At 35.7% G+C, this 25,124-nt stretch overlaps 1 protein-coding gene across 1 annotated transcript in view; it reads right to left on the bottom strand.

Annotated features, from left to right (window-relative positions):
• FAM227B (family with sequence similarity 227 member B) overlaps nt 1-25,124 on the bottom strand; it is a 216,494-nt gene that overhangs the window by 28,571 nt on the left and 162,799 nt on the right. The window contains exons 12-13 of the mRNA XM_042252494.2: nt 7,498-7,592; nt 3,700-3,862 (exon numbers count right to left, since the gene is read on the bottom strand). Coding sequence (XP_042108428.1) covers nt 3,700-3,862; nt 7,498-7,592 — 258 coding nt within the window. The remainder of the gene's footprint in view (nt 1-3,699; nt 3,863-7,497; nt 7,593-25,124) is intronic.

Raw genomic sequence — 25,124 nt, 5'->3', positions numbered from 1 at the left:
TGGGAAATAATTACACAAGGGCATAAAACAGAAGGCGGGAACCACTGAGGACCATTTTAGAGTCTGCCAATCCCAAACATGATGAATTATATTTGTCTTTTTTTTGTTTTTGTTATTTATCTCCTCCACTTTCTCTACTATCTCCTACTCCTTCACTCTGAATAGATGCGTTTACTGCAGAGTGTTATTTTTCCACTTCAGAAAAGCCAGAGGACTCCAATAAGCCCAGAGAAAACTAATACAAAATATTCTAAATTCTGAATAGCTGTAAATATAAATGTAAATAAATAGCTGTAAATGTAAACTTTCAGGAGAAAGATAATGATCGTACAGTCATCACAGATATAAGAAATCTGGACACACATTTCATTAGCAGCTACCACGATCTTGGTTTTAACATAACATTGTAAAAATCAACTATACTTCAATTAAAAAAAATTACTGACATGTACACACTGCTATATTTAGAGTAGATAATCAACAAAGACCTACTGTATAGCACAGGGAGCTCTGCTCAATGTTATGTGGCAGCCTGGATGGGAGGGGAGTTGGGGGAGAATGGATGCGTGTATATGTATGGCTGAGTCCCTTTGCTGTCCACCTGAAACTACCACAAAATTGTTAATCAGCTATAACCCAATATAAAATTAAAAGTTAAAAAAAACCCAAAACAACAAAAAAGGAAAAACATGTTTTTAAAGGAAAAACATGTTAAAATAAAGATCTTGTTGAAAACATTACTGGGCTGTGTCGCCGACCACCAGCCTGGACTGTCATGTCAGGCAAGTAGCAGAACAGCAGACTGTTGCCAGCTCTCCTGCATGAATCACCTGGGCAAGCTACTCACCCTCGAGCTTTGACTTCCTCATTTGTAAAGTGGCTGTATGAGTACCTGCTCTTCCCACTGTCACAGGAGTTTTACCATTTCTCATAATAATACGTAGAGAGAGTCAATATATGCTTTGAAACACTGTAAAGTGCTGATGAATGTAAGGTATCATTATCATTTTGTTCATCATTAGATATAGGAATATTTTTTCTTTTCAGCAGGTATTACATTTTACAAGCTCAGAAAGCATTATGGAAAGTCAGTTACTTTCTTTTCTTAAAAAATTTTGTTTTTTTGAAGTGTAGTTTATTTTTAATGTTGTATTAATTTCTACAAAGTGATTAGTTATACATATATACACATTTTTCCATATTCTTTTCCATTATGGTTTATCACAGGATATTGAATATAATTCCCTTACTATACAGCAGGATTCTGTTGTTTACCCATTCAGTATATAATAGTTGACATCTGCTGATCCCAAACTCCCCATCCATCCCCCACCACCCCCGGCAGCCACAGTCTATTCTCTATGTCTCCGAGTCTGTTTCTGTTTCACAGGTAAGTTCAGTTGTGTCATACTTTAAATGTACAAATGATATCATATGGCATTTGTCTTTCTGCTTATTTCACTTGGCATGATAAGCTCTAGGTCCATCTATGTTGCTGCAAATGGCATTTCTTTTTTATGGCTGAGTAATATTCCATTATGTATGTGTACCACATTTTATTCAGCCATTCATCTGTAGATGGACATTTAGATTGTTTCCATGTCTTGGCTATTGTAAATAGTGCTGCTATGAACACTGAAGTGGTACGTATCTTTTTAAATTAATTTTGTCCATAGCTGACATTTTCTGAGTGGTGATTTCTTTCAGATCTTTAGGAAATGAAATACTCTCCTAAATGGTTTCATGTTGTAGATATCCATTTTGTGCTTTTCCCATCTCAACCCATACTTACACTCTTCCCACATTCTCAGTAAATTGTTGTTATGAAACCTTGTATTGCTGTTTGACAAATCCATACCCATCAGAAATATAAATAGAGACATTTTTTACAATCACAATAAAAATTAGCTAAAAATAAAAATAATCTATTATGAATGGTTTTAGATATCTTTCAAGTTTCACTTCTAAACATTTAAAAATTTTGAATTTTAAACATTAGTTTGAATAATTCAAGATTGATGAGCATCCTTAAATTACAAGTCTCAGAACAGACTGAATTAGTTCTCTAGTTTGCCTTTCTCCTTGTGTTCCAGAGTCATCCAAGTTAATTCTATCTCCCTGTGGTCAGTGAGACTCTGGAGATTATCTGGACTGAAATATGGGAGAAGTGTCCTACAAAGAATCCTCAGAATCTGCTAGAGCAGTGTTCTCCACACTTCTAGGATCATGTATCCTATGAGTAAAAGCTATGTGAGCACACACCCTTATAGGTATAATTTAAAATTTAGAAATTATACACATATCAATCTGTATTAATATATTAGTCATATTATAAAAGATGCCATCTACAAATAGAAAAGTGAGATGAAATAAAATATTTAAAAATAAAATTTAACATGATATTTATTAATGGTACACTGAACCTTTTATCCTCAAATTATAGAGATTTGTATTGAGGTCTATATAGTTTATAAATGCCTTGCAAATTAAACTGGCATCATACTATTATTTGCTAATTTTGAAAAGTACAATGTATATTTAGGGCTAGGCTCATTGTTGTAACAATGATGTCTATCCATATTTCAATTGATGCTTTTGAAAATTTTTATTTTTTTGGCCTATGTCTCAGCAGAACTGATTGGATCACCACTAATTTTGTCTCTCAGTGTGACTGAAAAGGAGCTCCTTCAAGAAATAGGGGAAATATCATTCAGTCTTTTTTTTTTTTTAATAGTCTTGCATTATAAATATTACCATCAATCCAAAGTTTCTTTTCAGGGAAATGTTTAAAGCTATTGGTCCACTAGTAAGTGTTAATTTAGTTAAATTACATGATATGATCTATAACTCTGCTTAACCATCCAAAGAAAACAGCAATAAATTGTGAACCTCAGACAATAACATAAGAGCAAAGATGTCATTATTATCCCTCAATACAGTAGAGTGAAAACTGAAATGTCAACTGAGTGAGGGTACTTGTCTTCTAAATATTAGTCAAGTATAATTTCTTTTTTATTTTTAAAGATATAAATAGATATAATATATATATTTCCACCCAGAGTTGTATATACCCCAGTTTAGAGACCATTTACTATATCCCTGTGTGTTCATCCATGTCCCTAGTGAGACCTGGGCAAAAATCGGTTACACAGAAGGCGGACAAGAATGTAAACAGACACCCCTGCTGCAACCAAAGAGCTCCAACTTCATTAAATTGTTGGGTTGGCCAAAAAGTGTGTTTGGGATTTAAAAAAAAAGGAAAAACCGAAAAGAACTTTTTGGCTAACTGATATATTTTTATACATTAAGCTAAGAAATATTCAGTTGAACAAAGGATTACACAGCTAAGCTATGTCTGAAACTTTCTTCTGGAGAAATCTAGAAGCCCATGACCCACAGTTCTGACAAATGTTTGAAATGGAACACTTTACTAACGAGCTAAACATACCAGTTTTTTAAGTTCCTGAGTTTTATGTTTGTTTTATTTCTCTTACATGCAAAATCACAGCCATAGATCTAAAAGAGAAAATACTTTTACCCAAACATGCTATGAAAGTTGTGAATGTAATTCAATGCTAAATAGAGCATTAGTTATAAAAGACAATAAAAATTTTTTTTTCTTAACTGAGACATTAAAAAAAGCTAAAAGTTTTGAATATTTTGGAGATAGATCACATTAAAGCAAAGCTTAAAAAGGATATGGTTCTTTCAGTATTTCAGTGAGTTTAATCCTGATTTGTCTAGGGGCTTTGGAAATACCAGCTACCTCATGCATTTTAAGATAATATAAAATCAGTGGACTCTGACCTCCAATATTGAAGAGAACACGGTGAAACTCTGGACCACTACTGATATAATGTGACTGCAAGGGGTAGGAAAAAAAAAAAAAAGAAGAGTCAATTATTACTTTTGTGTATTTTTAAAGAACTATAAATTAAATATATCTGCATTATAACTATAAATACAATTATTATCTGGTGTATTAAAACAAAGGGAAATTTTGCAAGGCATTCTTCTTAATGAAAGTGCTTATGAGCCTATGAGTGTGTGTTGTAAGGCTCTGGTAGTCTTTAGCATGAAGACAGGCCAATAGAGATCATTCTATCTGAAGAACAGAAAGAGAAAAATGAGCATAACCCCAGAAAAAGGGATAGGAAAAAATATGAAGAAATAATGACTGAAACTTTCCAAGTTTTAAAAAAACACATCCTAGAAACTTAACTCCAAGTAGGATACAGTCACATCTGGATGTATCATAGTCAAAAGTGTTAAAAATGACAACAGAAAAATTTCAAAAACAGCAAGAGAAAAATGACATATAAGAGAACCCCCAAAAGTTAACAGGTGACTTCTCATCAGAACAATGGAGGCCAGAAGCCCATCAAAGTGCTGATGAAAGAAACTTCGACCATGAATTCTGTGCCAGGGAGACAATCACCATAATTATAATTGCTTCAATATTCTACTATTGACTTCTTGTAGAATACAAGGTAAGTATAGCAACTACTCATATGTTGTCTTTCCTCAGTTTTTGTAATTCCTAGATGAGAGATTTATTGTTGATTCCATTTCCTATGCGGAAAAACTTTTTTTCTCATTTGTTTTAACTGATATATAAAATTCTCATATTTCTTTTGCTTATGGTCAATTTTTCACTGTATTCATTCATAGGTGCTCCAAAATTACTTCAAATGGTGGGACTATTGTAATCCCACTGTTGTCCCGATGACAATTCATATCAGGATATGATCAACCTAGATAGCTTATTCAAAAGCAGAGACATTACTTTGCCAACAAAGGTCCATCTAGTCAAGGCTATGGTTTTTCCTGTGGTCATGTATGGATGTGAGAGTTGGACTGTGAAGAAGGCTGAGCACCAAAGAATTGATGCTTTTGAACTGTGGTGTGGAGAAGACTCTTGAGAGTCCCTTAGACTGCAAGGAGATCCAACCAATCCATTCTGAAGGAGATCAGCCCTGGGATTTCTTTGGAAGGAATGATGCTCAAGCTGAAACTCCAGTACTTTGGCCACCTCATGCGAAGAGTTGAGTCATTGGACAAGACTCTGATGCTGGGAGGAATTGGGTCAGGAGGAGAAGGGGACGACAGAGGACTGGATGGCTGGATGGCATCACTGACCCGAAGGACGTGAGTCTGAGTGTACTCCAGCAGTTGGTGATGGACAGGGAGGCCTGGCGTGCTGTGATTCATGGGGTCGCAAAGAGCCGGACATGACTGAGTGACTGAACTGAACTGAAGTGAAAACAAAACTTTTATAGCCAAAGTCAATTTAGTACTAAATTTGAAGAACCATGTAATCCAATGAACTTTGGAAGGGTCACAAAGGATGAACTAGGAAGTCCAAGGAATGGTTTCAGCCATCTGCTTTTCTGTTAGTTTACTAAACGATAATTGCTAATAGTGGATAGAAAGCTAAGCTTTGATTTTGAGGTTTGAAAGTGTGTACTGTCTATGCTCATATGGACACTGGGAACCCATAAGCACTCATTCAGCATTTGGATGACACTGGTGCATAGAAGGACTTCCTTGTAGCTCAGATGGTAAAGAATCTGCTTGCAATGCCAGAGACTCCGGCTTGATCCCTGGGTAGGGAAGATCCTCTGGAGAAAGGAATGGAAATCCCCTTGAATATTCTATCCTGGAGAATCCCATGGACAGAGGAGCCTTGTGGGCTGCAGACCACAAAGAAAGAGTTGGACACTTAGAAAAAAAAAGTGCTTAGAAAACTTTTGTTTCCATTGAACTGAAACATGTCTCTGTAAAGCTTTTACTTATTGGTAAAAGTAAAACTTTTTAGTATGTATTAGTAAAAACTTTTTTGAGCCACATAGAAAAAGTCTAATCCTGCTACTAATCTAATCTACTGTAGCTCTTTACATATTTGAAAACAGTTATTATGGGCTCCAGTCTCATCTTTTCTAGTGGAAACATCTTTACATATTTTGGCAATTGCTCAAACATTATGGTTTCAGAGCGCTTTATTATCTTGATTATTACACCCTTTTACAATGTAGGGCTCCAAAATGAACATAATGCACAATCTTTGTCCAATCAGCACATATGTTTAGACAGCCCATGAATACAGTAGATTTTGGGATCAATGACATTCTACTTTTGACATATAGAGAGCTTACTGTTGAAAGTGATTCCCAAATCTTTTCAGATGCCTCCAAGTCAAGGCTTTATTATTCTACACTTAGGAAGTTATAATTTTGGACCTTTATACTTTTTCCACAGTAACAGTTTATCTTCTAAGTTCAGGTCTGTTATTCCAGCCTGTTGCAAACTTTTGGTCATTCATAATTCTTCCAAGTTTTATGACTTCTACATAGCTAATAAAAATGGCAACCATATTTTCATCAAAGTTGTCAATAAAATGTGTGAATGATATGGCAGCAATATGGTGTACTGCCAAAGACATAACTGCCATTTGCTTTCTAGCTTTTAAAGTGTCATCTGAAGAAAGGTCATTTGGTCAGTTATAAATCCCTCCATCCATATTTCTCCAACTTGTAAACAAAGTATGAAAGACCATTTTTAGCGCTGTTGAAGATCAACTATACAATTTCTATCATACTTTCCTGATTTTGAAATCTACCAACACTGCCCTCCTCCTCTACTTCCATCTCCTCCCCTGCTCTCCCATCCCCTGCAGCCAAGATGGTGCACTATTGCCATCTACATCAACCTGACTCTCAGAGGTCACCAATTTCTATCCTAGGCACCAGCAAAACATCCTTGGCAGGACTGTGACATTTGGAAGAGATTCTACATACCTGGATTATTTAAGACCTGGAAATATATGAATATGACTTTCATAAAGTGATTTTTATAGGCATAATTTAAAATTTAAAATAATAGACTTAACCAGATAATTCAGACCAAATTTTGTCAATAAAGACTGAAACAGATTTAAAACTTAACTGGCCAACAAATTAAGAGATCAAATTCAGAAGTTCAAGCCAACAGTCTCATCAAATTTGGGCTAAAGCAACACAAGGTAGCAAGTCCATAGGATCTCTATTTTGGAGGCACCTTTAAAACTGTGGAGAAAGCAAGCATTCAAGATTGAAGAGTAACAATACCTACATGTGGTCATTTATTCCAGTACCATGGTTTAAGTGGTAGGGACAGGTCAATCACTGTTGAAAACTCCTTTGATGTTTTGTCTACAACTTTGACTGATGGTTTTTCAGGTCACAGCTATGTGTGTATGTCAGCCCAAGTAGAAGCAGTGCCAGAATTATGAGGAAAAGATAAACATTATTCTTTTTCTTGAGAGATGAGGATAGTTTCAGAAATAAACACAACTTAGCGATATTACGGTTAGTCTCCCTAATAAGTCTCTTCTGATCAGTTTTTCTCAAATACATATCAAGAGTATAATAACCTACATTGTCCATGTGAAACTGTTGAATTAATTATACTGAAAATTTAAAGAGAACTTTTTTTTTTTATGATCATTATACTTCAAACCTTTGTTGGTAGTTTTGGTGGTCTTGATTCTTCCTTGAATGCAGGTGTTGTATATGCTTTGGGGTTCTGTAAAATTTTCATATTGAAGTCTATAGCTAAAACAAATAAACAAAAAAATTTCTTAAATTCTGTTCTTTAGGTTAGGATATTGTTACATAATAGCTTGCTCCAGTCAATCTAGGCTCCCAGGTGGTAAAGAATCTGCCTGCCAATGCGGGAGCAGGAAATGCAGGTTCAGTCCTTGGGTTGGGAAGATCCCTGGAGTTGGGAATGACAACCCACCCCAGTATTCTTGCCTGGAAAATTCCATGGACAGAGGAGCCTGGCGGGCTACAGTTCATGGAGTCCCCAAAGAGTCAACAGAGCATGCACGCATGCCCCAGTCAGAGGAAATGAATATTCCATCTCATTTTACTTAATAGGGATTTAGAGTTTTCAAATTTATTCACTTACACTATTTCATGCTGTCCTCATAAACCATATTATGAGCTAACTAAATTTCCCACAAATTACAGATGAGAAAACTAAAGTGCAGGAAACTCTACAACTTTTTCTAAGATTAAGTCTTGCTCTAAGTCTTACCCTACCATTTATTGAGAGTAGAGGAAGAGGATACGGACCTAGGGCTTTTGCTTCTGAGTTCAGAGCTCTTTTCATGACCCTCTAGTTAAGGGGAATAGGAGGTTTGGACCTTGGCATGTCAAAGGCCACCTTTTCCATATACTGACAACACACCCAGATAAGGAAAGACTTGGTAATTTTTTTTTTTTTTGTAACCAGCATAAATATGCGTGAGGGTATATAGGGATTCTTATCTTAAAGGAGAACTATATAATTTTATCAGTCATGTCAATCAGGCTAAAAGCACAGGCTAGTTACTAAGGGTACCTCAATATAGAACAGAGAAAGCAGGTGATCTGAGACGTTTGTACTAGATCTTGGCACTGACAATTATTACCAGTTACCAGGTAGACAAATTAGACTATAGTGTGTGAGGTTGATGACAAACCTTAAAGAATTAAAGAAGGTTACTTGGATTGATTATTTGTGTTAGATATTAAAAGATATTCGATATTAGCTTGAAATACTGGAGGCAACTAGGCATTTGTCTCTGGCAGAGATTAAAGAATTGGCTGTCAAGGAACCTGTATTTTAAGAGTGAAACAAAAGTTAGGTTAAGTTGGGAGTTAGAATGGGCAAGAAAGGTAATGAACCATGTAATTTCTCTACTTTAAAACTTGCTCAAAAACATACAACCCATTATGGAGAGGAATTTGACAATATCTATCAATAACACAGACATTTTTTCTTTGCCTAGTAATCCCTCCCCTAAGAATATATTCTTCACAATCTCCTACACAAGTACAAAAACACACATGTACAAGTTTAATGATTATAGCATGATTTGTAAAATTTAGAGATTATAAACAACCTATGTATTTAATAGTCAAGTGCAGTTGAAAAAGCCATGGTACTCCTATTTGTTGGAATACTATGAGCTGTAAAAAGAAATGAGCAACATCTCTGTACAGATGTGAAGATATCTTGAGGTTATATCATTAAGTGAGGAAAGTAAGTTGCAGGACAGTACACAGAGTATATTACTTGACTGAAAGTATACAATACGCTATGTTCAGTTTAAAAGGGATAGAATATCTATTGCACTTGCCTTCATTTGTATAAAGGAACACTGAAAAGATAAATAAGAAATGAATAAAAATATTCTCTTTGGGAGGAATAATTAAAAATAAAAAACGCTCTATTTTGAATTATTCTTAAATACATACTTAGGTGATATTACTTAACGGTCGCCACAGGATTGGAAAAGGTCAGTTTTCATTCTAATCCCAAAGAAAGGCAATGCCAAAGAACGTTCAAGCTACCACACAATTGTACTTATCCCATATGCTAGCAAAAAAGTAATGCCCAAAATTCTCCAAGCCAGGCTTCAACAGTACGTGAACCATGAACTTCCAGATGTTCAAGCTGGATTGAGAAAAGGCAGAGGAACCAGAGATCAAAGTGCCAACATCCACTGGATCACTGAAAAAACAAGACAGTTCCAGAAAAACATCGATTTCTGCTTTATTGACTATGCCAAGGCCTTTGACTGTGTGGATCACAATAAACTGTGGAAAATTCTGAAAGAGATGGCAATACCAGACTACCTGACCTGCCTCTTGAGAAACCTGAATGCAGGTCAGGAAGCAAAAGTTAGAACTGGACATGGAACAGACTGGTTCCAAATAGGAAAAGGAGTATGTCAAGGCTGTATACTGTCACCCTGCTTATTTAACTTCTATGCCGAGTACATCATGAGAAACGCTGGACTGGAAGAAGCACAAACTGGAATCAAGATTGCCTTGAGAAATATCAATAACTTCAGATATGTAGATGACACCACCCTTATGGCAGAAAGTGAAGAGGAACTAAAGAGCCTCTTGATAAAAGTGAAAGAGGAGAGTGAAAAAGTTGGCTTAAAACTCAACATCCAGAAAACTAAGATAATGGCATCTGGTCCCATCACTTCATGGGAAATAGATGGGGAAACAGTGTCAGACTTTATTTTTTGGGGCTCCAAAATCACTGCAGATGGTGACTGCAGCCATGAAATTAAAAGACGCTTACTCCTTGGAAGAAAAGTTATGACCAACCTAGACAGCATATTAAAAAGCAGAGTCATTACTTTGCCAACAAAGGTCCTTCTCGTCAAAGCTATTGTTTTTCCAGTAGTCATGTATGGATGTGAGAGCTGGACTATAAAGAAAACTGACCACTGAAGAATTCATGCTTTTGAACTGTGGTATTGGAGAAGACTCTTGAGAGTCCCTTGGACAGCAAGGAGAGCCAACCAGTCCATCCTAAAGGAAATCAGTCCTGAATATTCACTGGAAGGACTGATGTTGAAGCTGAAACTCCAATACTTTGGCCACCTGATGCGAACAGCTGACTCATTTGAAAAGACCCTGATGCTGGGAGGGATTGGGGGCAGGAGGAGAAGGAGACGTCAGAGGATGAGATGGCTGGATGGCATTACCAACTAAATGGACATGAGTTTGAATAAACTCCAGCAGTTGGTGATGGACAGGGAGGCCTGGGGTGCTGCAGTCCATGGGGTTGCAAAGAGTTGGACACAACCGAGCGGCTGGAATGAACTGAACTGAACCTATCTTCTAGTTGTTATGAACAGATAGTTTAAACAAAAGGACCTTCATGTTTATCCTATGCACAATAAATGCCAAGACCCTCTGGTGGGCTGGTCAGTGTCTAGGGATGGGTATAGAGGCAGTTCTGTTCTGCAGATAGTTGTGATTTTGGTGTGCTTTTCAGAGGAGGTGAGCTTAGGGTCTTTTTACTGTGTCATCGTGGCTACTTTTGACACAATATTTTTTATTTATTGGGACAATATTTTGCATGTGTTATTCTATAAATGTTTCTACTTTTCAGACCATGATTCTTGCTTTTATTTGAAAAATATCACAGCTAAATTCATGGTGAATTTTCCACTGGTGGCAGAGCATTTCAAGACCTTAATCATACTCCAAAACTTGTTCTAAAAATACATAAGCTATTTCTGCAGGTACTTCCCAAGACAACTCCAGTCACAGTCTGGGAGACGTTTCGAGGCATTTCCCTCTCCTATTCACTAAAAGAGTGGCTCCAGTAGCCGGAAGTACGTGCATGTGAACTTAATGTGCATTCCTGAATCAGAGTAGTGTATTAGTTAAGCCTTGGAGACACATGGACACAGATTTAAACATCAGCTCTGCCACTGGAAAACTAAGTGACTTTGGGCAAATAAAATTCTTTAAGCTTTCAGTTCCTTGAAATATAATTTTGAAATGATAATAATGATTAAATTATAGACTTGTTAACTGGATAAAAATGAGATCATATAGGCAAATCACACATAACTGGCATCCTGTAATGGTTATGTAGATTTTAGACAATATTGTCACTACCATCATTTTTTAAGGAAAATGAATACAAATTCTCTTACTTCATACTTAGTAAAAGATTCATTGAGAGAAAATACTGAGGAGTGATTGAGTGTTATCTATTTCTTTAGAAAATCTGAGACATATTTTTGAGCTGAGGTAGACTGACAAAGAGATATATATTAGAACTGAATTTTCTTGGCCACTTGTAGATCCATTTTTACCAGATTATACTTTGTCTTTATATGCCCTTGGTGAACACAGTGCAATCTTATAGACTCAAATATGGCTGTATTTACATATCAACAACATTCATTACGTTACACAGAGCTTCTCTTAGGAGAGGGTGTTAATCAGTTGAGGTGTTCACAAGTATTCACCTTTTCATCCTTCCAAGGCACGCGGTAGGACTAAATATCTAGTCTCTTTGAAGATAATTATGGCATTTGCAACTTGCTCTGGGCAGTGAAAAAATGAATTTGATTACAACTGTATATGTAATCTCCAGTGACCCACATTCCAGTTGAGTCTAAATTTCCTCCTGTGTAAAAGAGGTCTTTTATACATTTTTTTTAGTTTGTTTAAATTATGTTCCCTATTTTAAATTATATGAATTAAGGCATGAGAAGATAGATTAAATTAATCTACCTCCATCAAGTGGAGAAAAATCCTACAAATGTGATTTCTTAAACCTAAACCCATTTTCCATTTATTCAATTTTTCATGCATTGCTTCAAGAAATGCTTTCTTTGCAGCCTTTGTGAATAATACTACAAATTTCAAGAGAAATTAAAAGTATACAGTTGCTGGCCTCAGTAACCAACTGTAATCAAGTAGGTTGATAAAACATATGCAGGTAATATTTGTGAAAAATTCAACATCTATTCAAAAGTTAATATAAGATAAAGAGGCAAATAGATTGTATCAGAAATAAAACTTTAAGGATGAATTAGAGATTGTTTGTGGGATGAGTCCATCAGAGAAAGCTCACTTAAAAACTGATCAGATTTGCAGGAATTCAGACATGGAGAAAGAATTCAGGCCAATGGCATATACATAGGGCTGAGGTTGGGTAACAAGGTATTTTAACAGGACTTTGAGGAGACCACCCTAGTTGCAGGAAAGTGTTACCTTAGGGACTGTTTTAAGAATATGAAGAAGAAAAAGAGCAAAGGAGATTAAGATGAAGCGGTTATGCTAGTGTAAACAGATTTTTACTATGTTTCTGTCAGGAAATAATACATTGAACTCAAATCTTTGATGATGATTGAAATAATTGGTCCGTAATTATGAGTTAATTTAAATACTATAGTTGCTTAACAAATGATGTTAGTGATGTGGTTTTACCCCTTAAGTCATAAACTTGTTAATAAGCCTGATTATCTGAAATTATCATAAATTTTATAAATGAATAGGAATGGACCAACCCAACCACTATGAAAATCATGAAGAAAAGAGGAGCCAAGGAATGTATAGTTACCTTTACCACAGAGGAATAAATTACAGTATTATTAGTTAAAAATCAAAACATTGAAATAATAAAATCAAAGTGGTAAAGAGTTCACATTTTGGTGGTGTCAGTGTTATGTATGACTTACATGAAATACGTATGCTTCATTCAAAATGTGGATGGAGAGGTCAAATGTAGCAGGCATAAAACTTTTGCAAGAGTTCATTATGTTTTCCTCTTAGTGTACATGTTAAATGAAGGGTACTGTGGTTCACCCATATAATTTCTACTTTGTTTAGAGTCATTGTGCTCTAATGGGAAAAATGCTAGCAGAAGTCCTAGTGACGCAGTGTCAGTCCCCCACCATTTCACCAAAATCTTTCCATCAGAATAATTACTGTAAGTTAGACTTCTGTCCTAAACAAAGAAACTAGCATTTTATTCCACCATTAAAAAAAATTCTAGCCTCGCAAACCTCTTCCATGGGTGGATTATCAACATTCACCACTAACAATATGTCTTAAAGAAAGCTCATATTGCAAGATCAAATTTGAAAAATTACTTTCTGCTTTTAATCAAACCAAGATTTCTATGTGAATGAGAAATTAATAGTTAAAATGAATGATTAGAATAAGAATTGGCTCTTTTAAGGCTGGTAATTCCAAATTCTTTGATCTGCTACCACTAAGCTCCTATCCTGACTACTGAGACTAACAAAATTCAAACTTAATGGAATCAATCATACCAAGAGAACAGACACCATCAGAAGTTTCCTTTTAAGACCACAAAGCACTAATAGAATTTATGGAAGGTTTGAATTAGTTAGTACCTTGGGAAGACATGTCATTCTTAATAAAATTTTCTTAGAGAGAAAGACTGAGTGCTACTACAATATGATCTAAGAACAAATTTTATTATTAACATAATTGGTACCATTATATTACAGTGGAAAATCCATGGGAAAGAAGAGAATGGCACAGACAGCTAGTGTTCTTCATTGAAGGAAATAATTGTGGGGACCTTTTTCAAATACAGTTTTTGATTTTGTTGTTAGGTATGGGGTTTAATAACACCACAGGTGTTGGTAATGCTATACCATAGTCCATGGAGTTGCCTTTTGAGTAAGAAGGTGGTAGGTAACACGGTGTTGCAACAGTTACTCTCTAGTGATGTGACTTTGAACCTGCACCCTCAGCTGTAAAATAGTATCATGAACACTGGTCTCATAGGATCACTAGGAGAGTAAGTGAACATTATGTTTGTGAAGTGCTTCGCAAAGGTGACCTTAGACAGGAACATAGAAGGGAAAGAGTATGCATGCTCACTCAGTCATGTCTGACTCTTTGTGACCACATGGATGGTAGCCCACCAGGCTTCTCTGTCTATGGGATTTTCCAGGCAAAAATACTGGAGTGGGTTGCTATTTCCTATTCTAGGGGATCTTCCCAACCCAGGGATCAAACCTGTGTCTCTCATGTTTCTTGTACTGTCAGGCAGATTCGTCACCACTGTGCCACCTGGGAAGCCTGGGAAAGCAGAGGATATGTAAAATGATGTTGGTAACTGGGTATACGTGGTGGTGGGAGTTTGTAGTAGTTCTCATTGTCTTAATTTTCTCATTGAAGTAGGAAGCAAAATTACTATCTGAAATTGAGTAGAGGGGAGAGAGTGTTGGAGATATGAAAAGGTAAAAGGGGGAAATAGTAGTCTTCATGAGTAGTAGAAATAAAGGACTAGAGGAAATTGTATGATTACCTGACAGAGTTAAGGCCCGTTGGAGTTGTGTACTTATGAATTAAAAATGAGACATAGTTAGCATGGTTGAATGTGTTCTCTGTGTACATTTAGCTGTACACTTTCAGATATGGGAAAGATGGAGAATGATTTGTAATTATTTTAATTATTTTTCGTTGGCAAATTGTCAAAGGAGTTGGGGATGAATACAAAGAAGTAGCTAGAACTACTGACTACAGTAGATAGGTAAAAAGGGAAGAAGAAGGGTTAGTAAGATCTATATATTGTTGGGATTTTATTTTTGACTTAATATACAGAAAATTTTTGGAAATGTTCTATCTGTACCTACACTTGAATGGACAGTCGAGTTATTGCATGTAGCCTCTCTCTCTCTCACACACACATGTCATAATCACTAGTGTTTTCCTGATATATATTATTTACTAACACTTTTTGTCAGATTTAACTATTATCATCTAAGTGGGGAGAATTAAAGTATTACGGATTTTATATGAAAAATTGTAAGCTCGTCCTTGAGAGTCTGAACATTTTTGCTATGTTTCTAGGCAATATTTTTGGTATAGACATCTTCACATATTATATTAATACATTCTGTTGGATTATTTGTCAGTAGGTAGTCTCTCTTCCTTTTAGTGCTTTGTTCCTTTAATTTGTCTGATATGAATATTACTATATCAGCTTTCTTTTCCTGAATACTTTTATCTTTTTCCATTATTATCTTTTCTCATTGCTTCATTTTTAACCTTCTAGAAGGTTTTGTTCTGAGAATTTATTTTGTATGTGTGTGAGAAGGATAAACATTCTTTTAAAATAACCTACTTGAGGTTTTTACTCTGAGTCAGATGTAGTAGGTCTGATAGACCAATGTTTCCACTTTAATAATTAGAAAAAGCAGAGTAAATGACAAAAATGTCATTTTAAAAGACACTGGAAACAATGGCAGAACAAGTGGAAATTCCAGAGAGGGAAGAACCCTTCCTTTGTGAGCTGACAGGCCTCCAGTTATTTCACCCCTTGAAAGCATCTACTAATTTGGGGTACTACTGAGAATCAGGTCTGGTGGATGCAGTAAGTACTCTATTAGAGAAGAGATGAACCATCAGAGCTTTAACAATCACGTAGGCTGGTATAAAATCAAGACAACCCCCAGGTACACCACAGCTAATTTTTACCATGGGATATTTACAGAGTTCTGCTGTGCTATGGAAGGCTGGGACAGGGCTGGGTTAGAAGCTTCTCAAAGGGTGGACAAAGTTTCTTCCAGGTCTTAGACAGTGGCTAGGAGACAACATTTCACAAATAGCTGGTTGGTCTTCCCCCTTAGGACAATATGTCAGATTTTGAAGATATGTGTCATTGGAGGTTAAAGAGATAAGCTCAAAACATTCAAAGCATAGAATTAACTCTCTCTCCCTATTTCATGGCTGAGGATATAAAGACTTCCTAGGTTCTTAATTAAAAACCCACGAAGACCATGCCCAAAGAACAGGGAAGACCTAGAGTTCAGTGAATTTTGTCAAAGCTGTATTCCATCTGTAACCCAGTTCAGTCACTGATTAAGGCATGGTGTTTAGTCCCTCATGCTAACTGGAAAAAGCAAGAGGCATCTCTGGTGGAAAATAATATTGTCTAAATGTCTATAGTTACTTTATACTCAATGCTTAATGTACAATAAAAGAGTGTAAGACAAGCAAAGTGCGTGATAGGTAGAGACACATAGATGATCCATAAATTGGAGTTTAGAGACAAAGGGCTTTAAAATGACATTATAAAGATGCTCAATAAATTAAAAGAAAAGATGAACAGAACAGGTGAAAATAACACTAATAATCAGGATGTATAAAATTGAATAAAGGATCCATTCTGGATCTATAATTACATACAGATGTACTTATAGATAAGTACATACTAATAAGTACAACGAGATGGCTGGATGGAATCACCCACTCGATGGACATGAGTCTGGGTGAACTCTGGGAGTTGGTGATGGACAGGGAGGCCTGGCGTGCTGTGATTCATGGGGTCGCAAAGAGTTGGACACGACTGAGTGACTGAACTGAACTGAATAAGTACAATGACTAAAATTAAAAATTCATTGAATGTGTTTAACAGAAGACAAGATTAATGAACTTGAAGGAAGTCCAAAGAAAATATCGAAACTGAAACACACACACACATAAACACAGAATGGAGAAAACAAAACCTTTTTTTTTTTTTTTTTAAATTTTTTTTAATAAACCTTATAAGATACATGGGGTATGGGAGTCCTGAAGGAGAGGACAGTGAGATTGGGATGGAGCAGCATTTGAAGAGATAATGATGGAGAATTTCCCTAAAAAAACTCCAAATATAAAGTACAAATATGAAGAAAACCATACTTAAGTATATTATACTAGAACACTAGAGATAAAGGAAAAAAATTACTAAAAACAACCAGAGAAAAAAGATACATTTCCTTCAAAGAAGTAATGATAAGATTTTATTAACAGAAACAATGGAAACTAAATAAAAATTTTAAATGACAAAACAAAACTAAAACATAGAAATATGTGATCTGCAAAAGTGTGTTAAATGTGAAAATGAAACAGATATTTCAGACATAATAGGACAGAGCATCCAGTGTACTTGAATTTTCTCATATTACTCTTGTATGTCTCAAGTTTCAACACCATTACTTACTATGAGAAACTGACAAGTTACTTAACCTATTAGGGTCTTCCTTTGTCAAATAGGGATAACCATTCTATTAATCTTAATGCAAACTATGAAACAGTAACATGATAATAGTAAATTCTATTTCCACAGAGAGAGTCAATATTACGATAACTAGGTTTACAGTCTATTTACTATTTTGCCCTTATTTTCACATGCTGCTCTAGGTGTTGTCTAACAAGTGCACTGAGTGGTTATTCTTGTGTCCTAGACAGGCTGTACCTATTTCATTAGCTATTTGGTAATCAAATTACACTGATTCATATATGCCTACAATTAATTAATTGGATCTTTAAAAAGTGTTTTACCTTGTAGTCATATCTCTTGCAAATTTTATTTTTATTGCTGGACTTTTGAATCCATATTCCCAACCAGTGGGAGTTTTAGTGTATGCACTACTACTGGAGGATAAGACTCAGGATATTATCTATAATTCTTGAGGTGGAACTAAAAGACCTTGACTTTGTTTTATGGCTAAACTACTATTATTTTGTCTTGTTTGACTGCTTTCCTTTGTTTCTGCATTTTCTCACTTCTCTGATTAAATTTGCTCTTTGAAACTCAGGAAAGAACTCTATGCCTTTCCAACATTTTGCCACACTTGTTTTCTCTCATTTGGTTAAATCATTCTTAAAATAAGCTGCAGACTCAGCCAGCATTTTAAAAATGAGGCAAATAAAAAGCATTTATATAGCTATGGTTATTATCTTTTATGCATAAGCATAACTTAGCACAGAAGCAGACTATGTACCAAGGATTCCAGCATAAGCAACAGTTAGAACTGGACATGGAACAACAGACTGGTTCCAAATAGGAAAAGGAGTACGTCAAGGCTGTATACTGTCACCCTGCTTATTTAACTTATATGCAGAGTACATCATGAGAAACGCTGGACTGGAAGAAGCACAAGTTTGAATCAAGACTGCCGGGAGAAATATCAATAACCTCAGATATGCAGATGACACCATCCTTATGGCAGAAAGTGAAGAGGAACTAAAAAGCCTCTTGATGAAAGTGGAAGAGGAGAGTGAAAAACTTGGCTTAAAGCTCAACATTCAGAAAACGAAGATCATGGCATCTGGTCCCATCACTTCATGGGAAATAGATGGGGGAACAGTGGAAACAGTGTCAGACTTTATTTTTGGGGGCTCCAAAATCGCTGCAGATGGTAATTGCAGCCATGAAATTAAAAGATACTTACTCCTTGGAAGAAAAGTTATGACCAACCTAGATAGCATATTGAAAAGCAGAGACATTACTTTGCCAACAAAGGTCTGTCTAGTCAAGGCTATGGTTTTTCCTGTGGTCACGTATGGATGTGAGAGTTGGACTGTGAAGAAAGCTGAGCGCCGAAGATTTGATGCGTTTGAACTGTGGTGTTGGAGAAGACTCTTGAGAGTCCCTTGGACTGCAAGGAGATCCAACCAGTCCATTCTGAAGGAGATCAGCCCTGGGATTTCTTTGGAAGGAATGATGCTAAAGCTGAAACTCCAGTACTTTGGCCACCTGATGTGAAGAGTTGACTCATTGGAAAAGACTCTGATGCTGGGAGGGATTGGGGGCAGGAGGAGAAGGAGATGACAGAGGATGAAATGGCTGGATGGCATCACTGACTGGATGGACGTGAGTCTGAGTGAACTCCGGGAGATGGTGATGGACAGGGAGGCCTAGCGTGCTGCAATTCATGGGGTCGCAAAGAGTCGGACACGACTGAGTGACTGAACTGAACTGAACTCCATCCCCACTGTGTCCACAAGTGTGTTCTCATGTCTGTGTGTCTACTGCTGCCCTGTAAATAGGTTCATCAGTACCATTTTTCTAGATTCCATATATATGTGTTAATATACAATATTTTTCTTTTCAGCCTAACTTCACTCTGTGTAACAGGCTTTAGGTTCATCCACCTCACTAGAAATGACTCAAATGCATTCCTTTCTATGGCTGAGTAAGATTCCATTACATGATTGTATGTGTGTACCACAACTTCTTTATCCATTCATTATCGATGGACATCTAGTTTGCTTCCATGTCCTAGCTACTGTAGATAGTGCTGCAATGAACATTGGCGTACATGTATCTTTTTCAGTTATGGTTTTCTTAGGGTATATGCCCATTAGTGGGATTGTTGGGTCATATGGCAGTTTTATTTCTAGTTTTTTAAAGAATTTCCATACTGTTCTCCATAGTGGCTGCATCAATTTACATTTTCATCAACAGTGCAAGAGGTTTCCGTTTCCTCCACATCTTCTCCAGCATTTTTTGTTTGTGGATTTCTTGATGATTGCCACTCTGACCGGTGTGAGGTGATATCTCATTGTAGTTTTGATTTGCATTTCTATAATAATGAGCAACGTTGAGCATCTTTTCATGTGTTTGTTGGCTATCTGTATGTCTTCTTTGGAGAAATGTCTGTTTAGGTCTTCTTCCCACTTTCTGATTGGGTTGTTTGTTTTTCTGGTATTGAGCTGCATGAGCTGCTTGTATATTTTGGAGATTAATTCTTTGTCAGTTGTTTCATTTGCTATTATTTTCTCCCATTCTGAGGGCTGCCTTTTCACCTTGTTTATAGTTTCCTTTGCTATGTAAAAGCTTTTAAGTCTAATTGGGTCCCCCTTGTTTATTCTTGTTTTTATTTCCATTACTCTAGGAGGTGGGTCATAGAGGATCTTGCTGTGGTTTATGTCAAAGAGTGTCTGCCTGTGTTTTCCTCTAAGAGTTTTATAGTTTCTGGTCTCACATTTAGATCTTTATTCCATTTTAAGTTTATCTTTGTGTAAGAGAGTGTGTTGTATTACCATGGCAGTTGGTACACAGACCAGAATCTGACAGATAATGGCTGTTCAGTAAATATTTATTAAATAAATGAGTACGAAAAGTCTACTTAGAATTTTAAAAAAGTTTTACGTTGCCTGGATTATCATTTCTCATAATCTAATAGATTATCATTATCTATTCTAGTGAGTTTTATATTACAGTACCTAATTCATGACTAAGCTTTAAAATGAAGCTGTTAGATATATGGTTGTGTCTGTCTATACATATATATTTCTCTACCTTTGGATTGTACTATCAAAGTTAATTTATAAATGAGCTCTACTTAATGGGCTTAAAGGAAATTAAGCACTTATAAAAATTCCCAGAAACATAAAGAAACTAACCCAAATGAATTTTAGGTTCCTGTAAACTGAGAAATAGTATTAAGATTAATTTAAATTTATTATTTATTAGTTTGCTTGTCAATTTAATTAATATAGACATGTTTTTAGAGTGATCAATATTAAGTATAATAATTTATTGTACCAAGGTTTAATAGAAATCAAGTAAGCCATCTGTTGTAAATGTGTCAGCAAGAAAAATAACTTGGTAGGATTAACTTTTTAGTCAGTAAATTAAATATAGTGAGAGAAGAGCTTTTGCATGAATCTTTAGGAATAACTGTATTTTAGAACTGTTGACTTAAAAATAATATCTTAATCTTCTTATTCTGGGACCCCTATAATGTGAATGTTGGTGCATCCTGATATTGTCCCAGAGGTCTCTTAAAAACTGTCTTCATTTATTTTCATTATTTTTTTCCATATTCTGTTCCATGGCACAGATTTCCACCATTCTGTCTTCCACCTCACTGATTTTTTCTTCTGCCTTATTTATTCTGTATTGATTTTCTCTAGTGTATTTTTCATTTCATTTATTGTATTCTTCAACTCCACTTGGTTATCCTTTCTATCTTCTAACTCTTTGCTAAAAATTTCTTGTAACTCAGAATGGGCCTGAGAAAATATCTGAAACTAGATGAAAACTTCTTTAACATGGGAAAGGAAACAGTCACTCAAGTCCATGAAGCACAGAGAGTCCCATATAGAATATACCCAAGGAAGAACATGTTGAGACACATAATAATCAAATCAACAAAAAATGAAGACAGAGAAAATATTAAGAGTGATAAGTGAAAAGCAACAAATAACATAAAGAGAATCTCCATAAGATTATTAGTTAAATTTTCAGCGAAAACTTGGCAGGCCAGAAGGGAATGACAAGATATAAAGTGATGAAAGGGAAAAACTTACAACCAAGAATACTCTACCCAACAAGCTTCTCATTCATATTCAAAGGAGAAGTCAAAAGCTTTGCAGACAAGCGAAAGCTGAAAGAGTTCAGCACCACAAAACCAGCTTTCAGTCAGTTCAGTCGCTCAGTCGTGTCCGACTCTTTGCGACCCCATGAATTGCAGCACGCCAGGCCTCCCTGTTCATCACCGACTCCCAGAGTTCACTCAGACTCACGTCCATCCAGTCAGTGATGCCATCCAGCCATCTCATCCTCTGTAGTCCCCTTCTCCTCCTGCCCCAAATCCCTCCCAGCATCAGAGGGATCTTTTCCAATGAGTCAACTCTTCGCATGAGGTGGCCAAAGTACTGGAGTTTCAGCTTTAGCATCCTTCCAAAGAAATCCCAGGGTTGATCTCCTTCAGAATGGACTGGTTGGACCTCCTTGCAGTCCAAGGGACTCTCAAGAGTCTTCTCCAACACCACAGTTTAAAAGCATCAATTCTTTGGCACTCAGCTTTCTTTGCAGTCCAACTCTCACATCCATACGTGACCACTGAATAAACCATAGCCTTGACTAGACGGACCTTAGTCGGCAAAGTATTGTCTCTGCTTTTGAATATGCTATCTAGGTTGGTCATACTTTTCTTTCAAGGAGTAAGTGTCTTTTAATTTCACAAATGCTAAAGGAACTTTTTCAGGCTTAAAAGAAAGACCACAATTAGAAACAAGAAAATTACAAAGTGAGAAAGCTCATTAGTAAAGGAAAACATACAGTAAAGGCTGACAATCATCCACATATATCTACAATATCTAAGTCAATAACTGTGACAGGAGGGCAGTGCTTATGTAGGATATTTGAAATGCATTTGAAGTTAAGACTTCAAAAAGTTAAAATACTCATATATACATATATAAACTGCTACATCAAAACCTCATGGTAACCACAAACCAAAAATCTACAGTAGTTATAACACAAATAAACAAAAGGAATCTAAACACAACACTAAAGAAAGTCATCAAATCACAAGAGGAGAGAAAAAAAAGAGGAAAGGAAGAAAAAAGACCTACGAAAACAAACAAAGCAATTTAAAAATGACAATAAGAACTTATACATCAATAATTACCTTAAATGCTCCAACCAAAAGTCAAAGACTGGCTGAATAGATAAAAAACCAAGACTGTATACAAAATACCCACTTCAGATCTAGAAACACATACAGAATGAAAGTAAGGGGATGGAAAAAGGTATTTCATGCAAATGGAAATCAAAAGAAAGCTGGAGTAATAGTAATCATATCAAACAAAATAAATGCAAGAGACAAAGAAGGACACTACATAATGATGAATGGATCAATCCAAGAGTAAGATGTAACAACTGTAAATATATATGCATCTACCATAGAAGCACCTCAATATATAAGGCAAATACTAACTAAAGGGAGAAATTGACATTAATACTATAATAGTGGGGACCAATATCACTGAGGAAAATATCCATAAAAATCCTCAACAAAATACTAGCAAATTGACTGTAACAATAAATTAAACAGATTATACACCATGATCAACTGGGGATTTATCCCAGGATGCAAGAACTTTTTAATAAATGCAAATGAATCAATGTGACATTAACAAGTTGAATAATAAAACCATATGATCATGAATAGATGCAGAAAAGGCTTTTGATAAAATTTAACAACCATTTATGATAAAAACTCCAGAAAGTTGGCATAGAGGGAACCTATCTCAACATAATAAAAGGTCACATTTTATAAACTTACAGCTAAAATTATACTTAATGGTAAAAATCTGAAAGAATTTTCCCAAACATCCAGAACAGGTGAGGATGTTTGTTTCTGCCACTTTTATTCAACATAGTATTGGAAGCCCTAGCCACAGCAATCAGTGAAGAAAAAATAATAACAGGAATTCAAATTGTAAAAGAAGTAAAACTGTCACTGTTCTCAGACAACGTAATACTAAATATAGAAAATCCTAAAGGTGCTACTGAAAAACTACTAGAGCTCATTAGTGAATTTTGTAATGTTGCAGGATACAAAATTAATAGACAGAAATCTGTTGCATTTCTATACACTAACAATGAAAGGTCAAAAAGAGAAATTAAGGAAACCATCAAATCAAAAAGAGCAAAGCATCTAAGAAGACCTACGGAGGCAAACGATCCTATACTCTGAAAACTATGATATGCTGATGAAAGAAGTCAAAGATGACACAAACAGATGGAAAGATATACCATGTTGTTGTATTGGCAGAATCAATATTGTCAAAATGACTGTATTATCTAAGGCAATGTATGGATTCAACACAATCCCTATCACATTACCAATGGCATTTTTCACAGAACTAGAACAAATAAATCTTATAATTTGTATGGAAACACAAAAGACCCTGAATAATCAAAGCAATCTTGAGGAAGGAAAACAGAATTGGAGGAATCTGGCTCCCTGCCTTCAGACTACACTACAAAGCTACAGTCATCAAAAGAGTATGGTACTAGTACAAAAATAGAAATATAGAAGTATGAACCAGGATGGAAAGCGCAAAAGTAAACCCATACACTTATGGTCAATTTAGGCAAAACAAAGAAAGCAAGAATATAATACAAATGAGAAAAGACAGTATCTTCAACAAGTGGTGCTGGGAAAACTAGACAATTATATGTAAAAGAAAAAAAATTAGAGCATTCTGTAATGCCATATACAAAATTAAACTCTAAATGGATTAAAGACTTAAATGTAAGACTGAATACTATAAAACTCCTAAAGGAAAACCTAGGCAGGACATAAATTGTGGCAATATCTTTTCAGATTGTCTCTTAGAGAAATGGAAGTAGGGGAAACAATAAAAACAACCACCACTAAATTAGACTTAATTAAACTTATAAGCTTTTACACAGGAACAAAACCATAAATAAAATGAAAACACCACCTACAGAATGGGAGAATTCATTTGTAAACAATGCATCTGACAAGGGATTAATCTCCAAAACAACAAACAAACCAACTGAAAAATGGGCAGAAGCCTGCAATAGACATTTTTCCAAAGAAGGCATGCGAAATATGCCCAATATGCCCAAAAGGTCATGAAAATATGCTCAATATTGCTAATTATTATTTATATAAAAAGAAAATGAAGTATCACCTTACACCAGTCAGAATGATCATCATCAAAAGTATATAAATAATAAATGCTGGAGAGGGTGTAGAGAAAAGGAAACTGTCCCAGAATGTAAATTAGTGCAGCCACTATGGAAAATAGTAAGGAGGTTCCTTAAAAAATATAGCTACCATATGATCCTACAAATTCACTCCTGCGTATGTATCCAGGAAAAACTGTAATTCAAAAAGATACATGCACCTCAGTATTCATTGCAGCACTATTTACAACAGTCAAGACATGGAAGCAACCTAAATATTCATTGATAAGTGAATAAATAAAGATGTTGTATATATATGCAATGGAATATTCAGTTCAGTTGCTCAGTTGTGTCCAACTCTTTGCAACCCCATGGACTGCAGCATGCCAGGCTTCCTTGTCCATCACCAACTCCCAGAGCCTACTCAAACTCATGTCCATTGCATTGGTGATGCCGTCCAATCATCTCGTCCTCTGTCATCCCCTTCTCCTCCTGCTTTCAATCTTGCCCAGCATCAGGGACTTTTCCAATTAGTCGGTTCTTTGCATCAGGTAGCCAAAGTATTG

Source organism: Ovis aries, chromosome 7 (assembly GCF_016772045.2).
Source record: "Ovis aries strain OAR_USU_Benz2616 breed Rambouillet chromosome 7, ARS-UI_Ramb_v3.0, whole genome shotgun sequence".
In the NCBI taxonomy this organism is placed as follows: Eukaryota; Metazoa; Chordata; class Mammalia; order Artiodactyla; family Bovidae; genus Ovis; species Ovis aries.
This window is presented reverse-complemented; position numbering and strand designations above follow the sequence as displayed.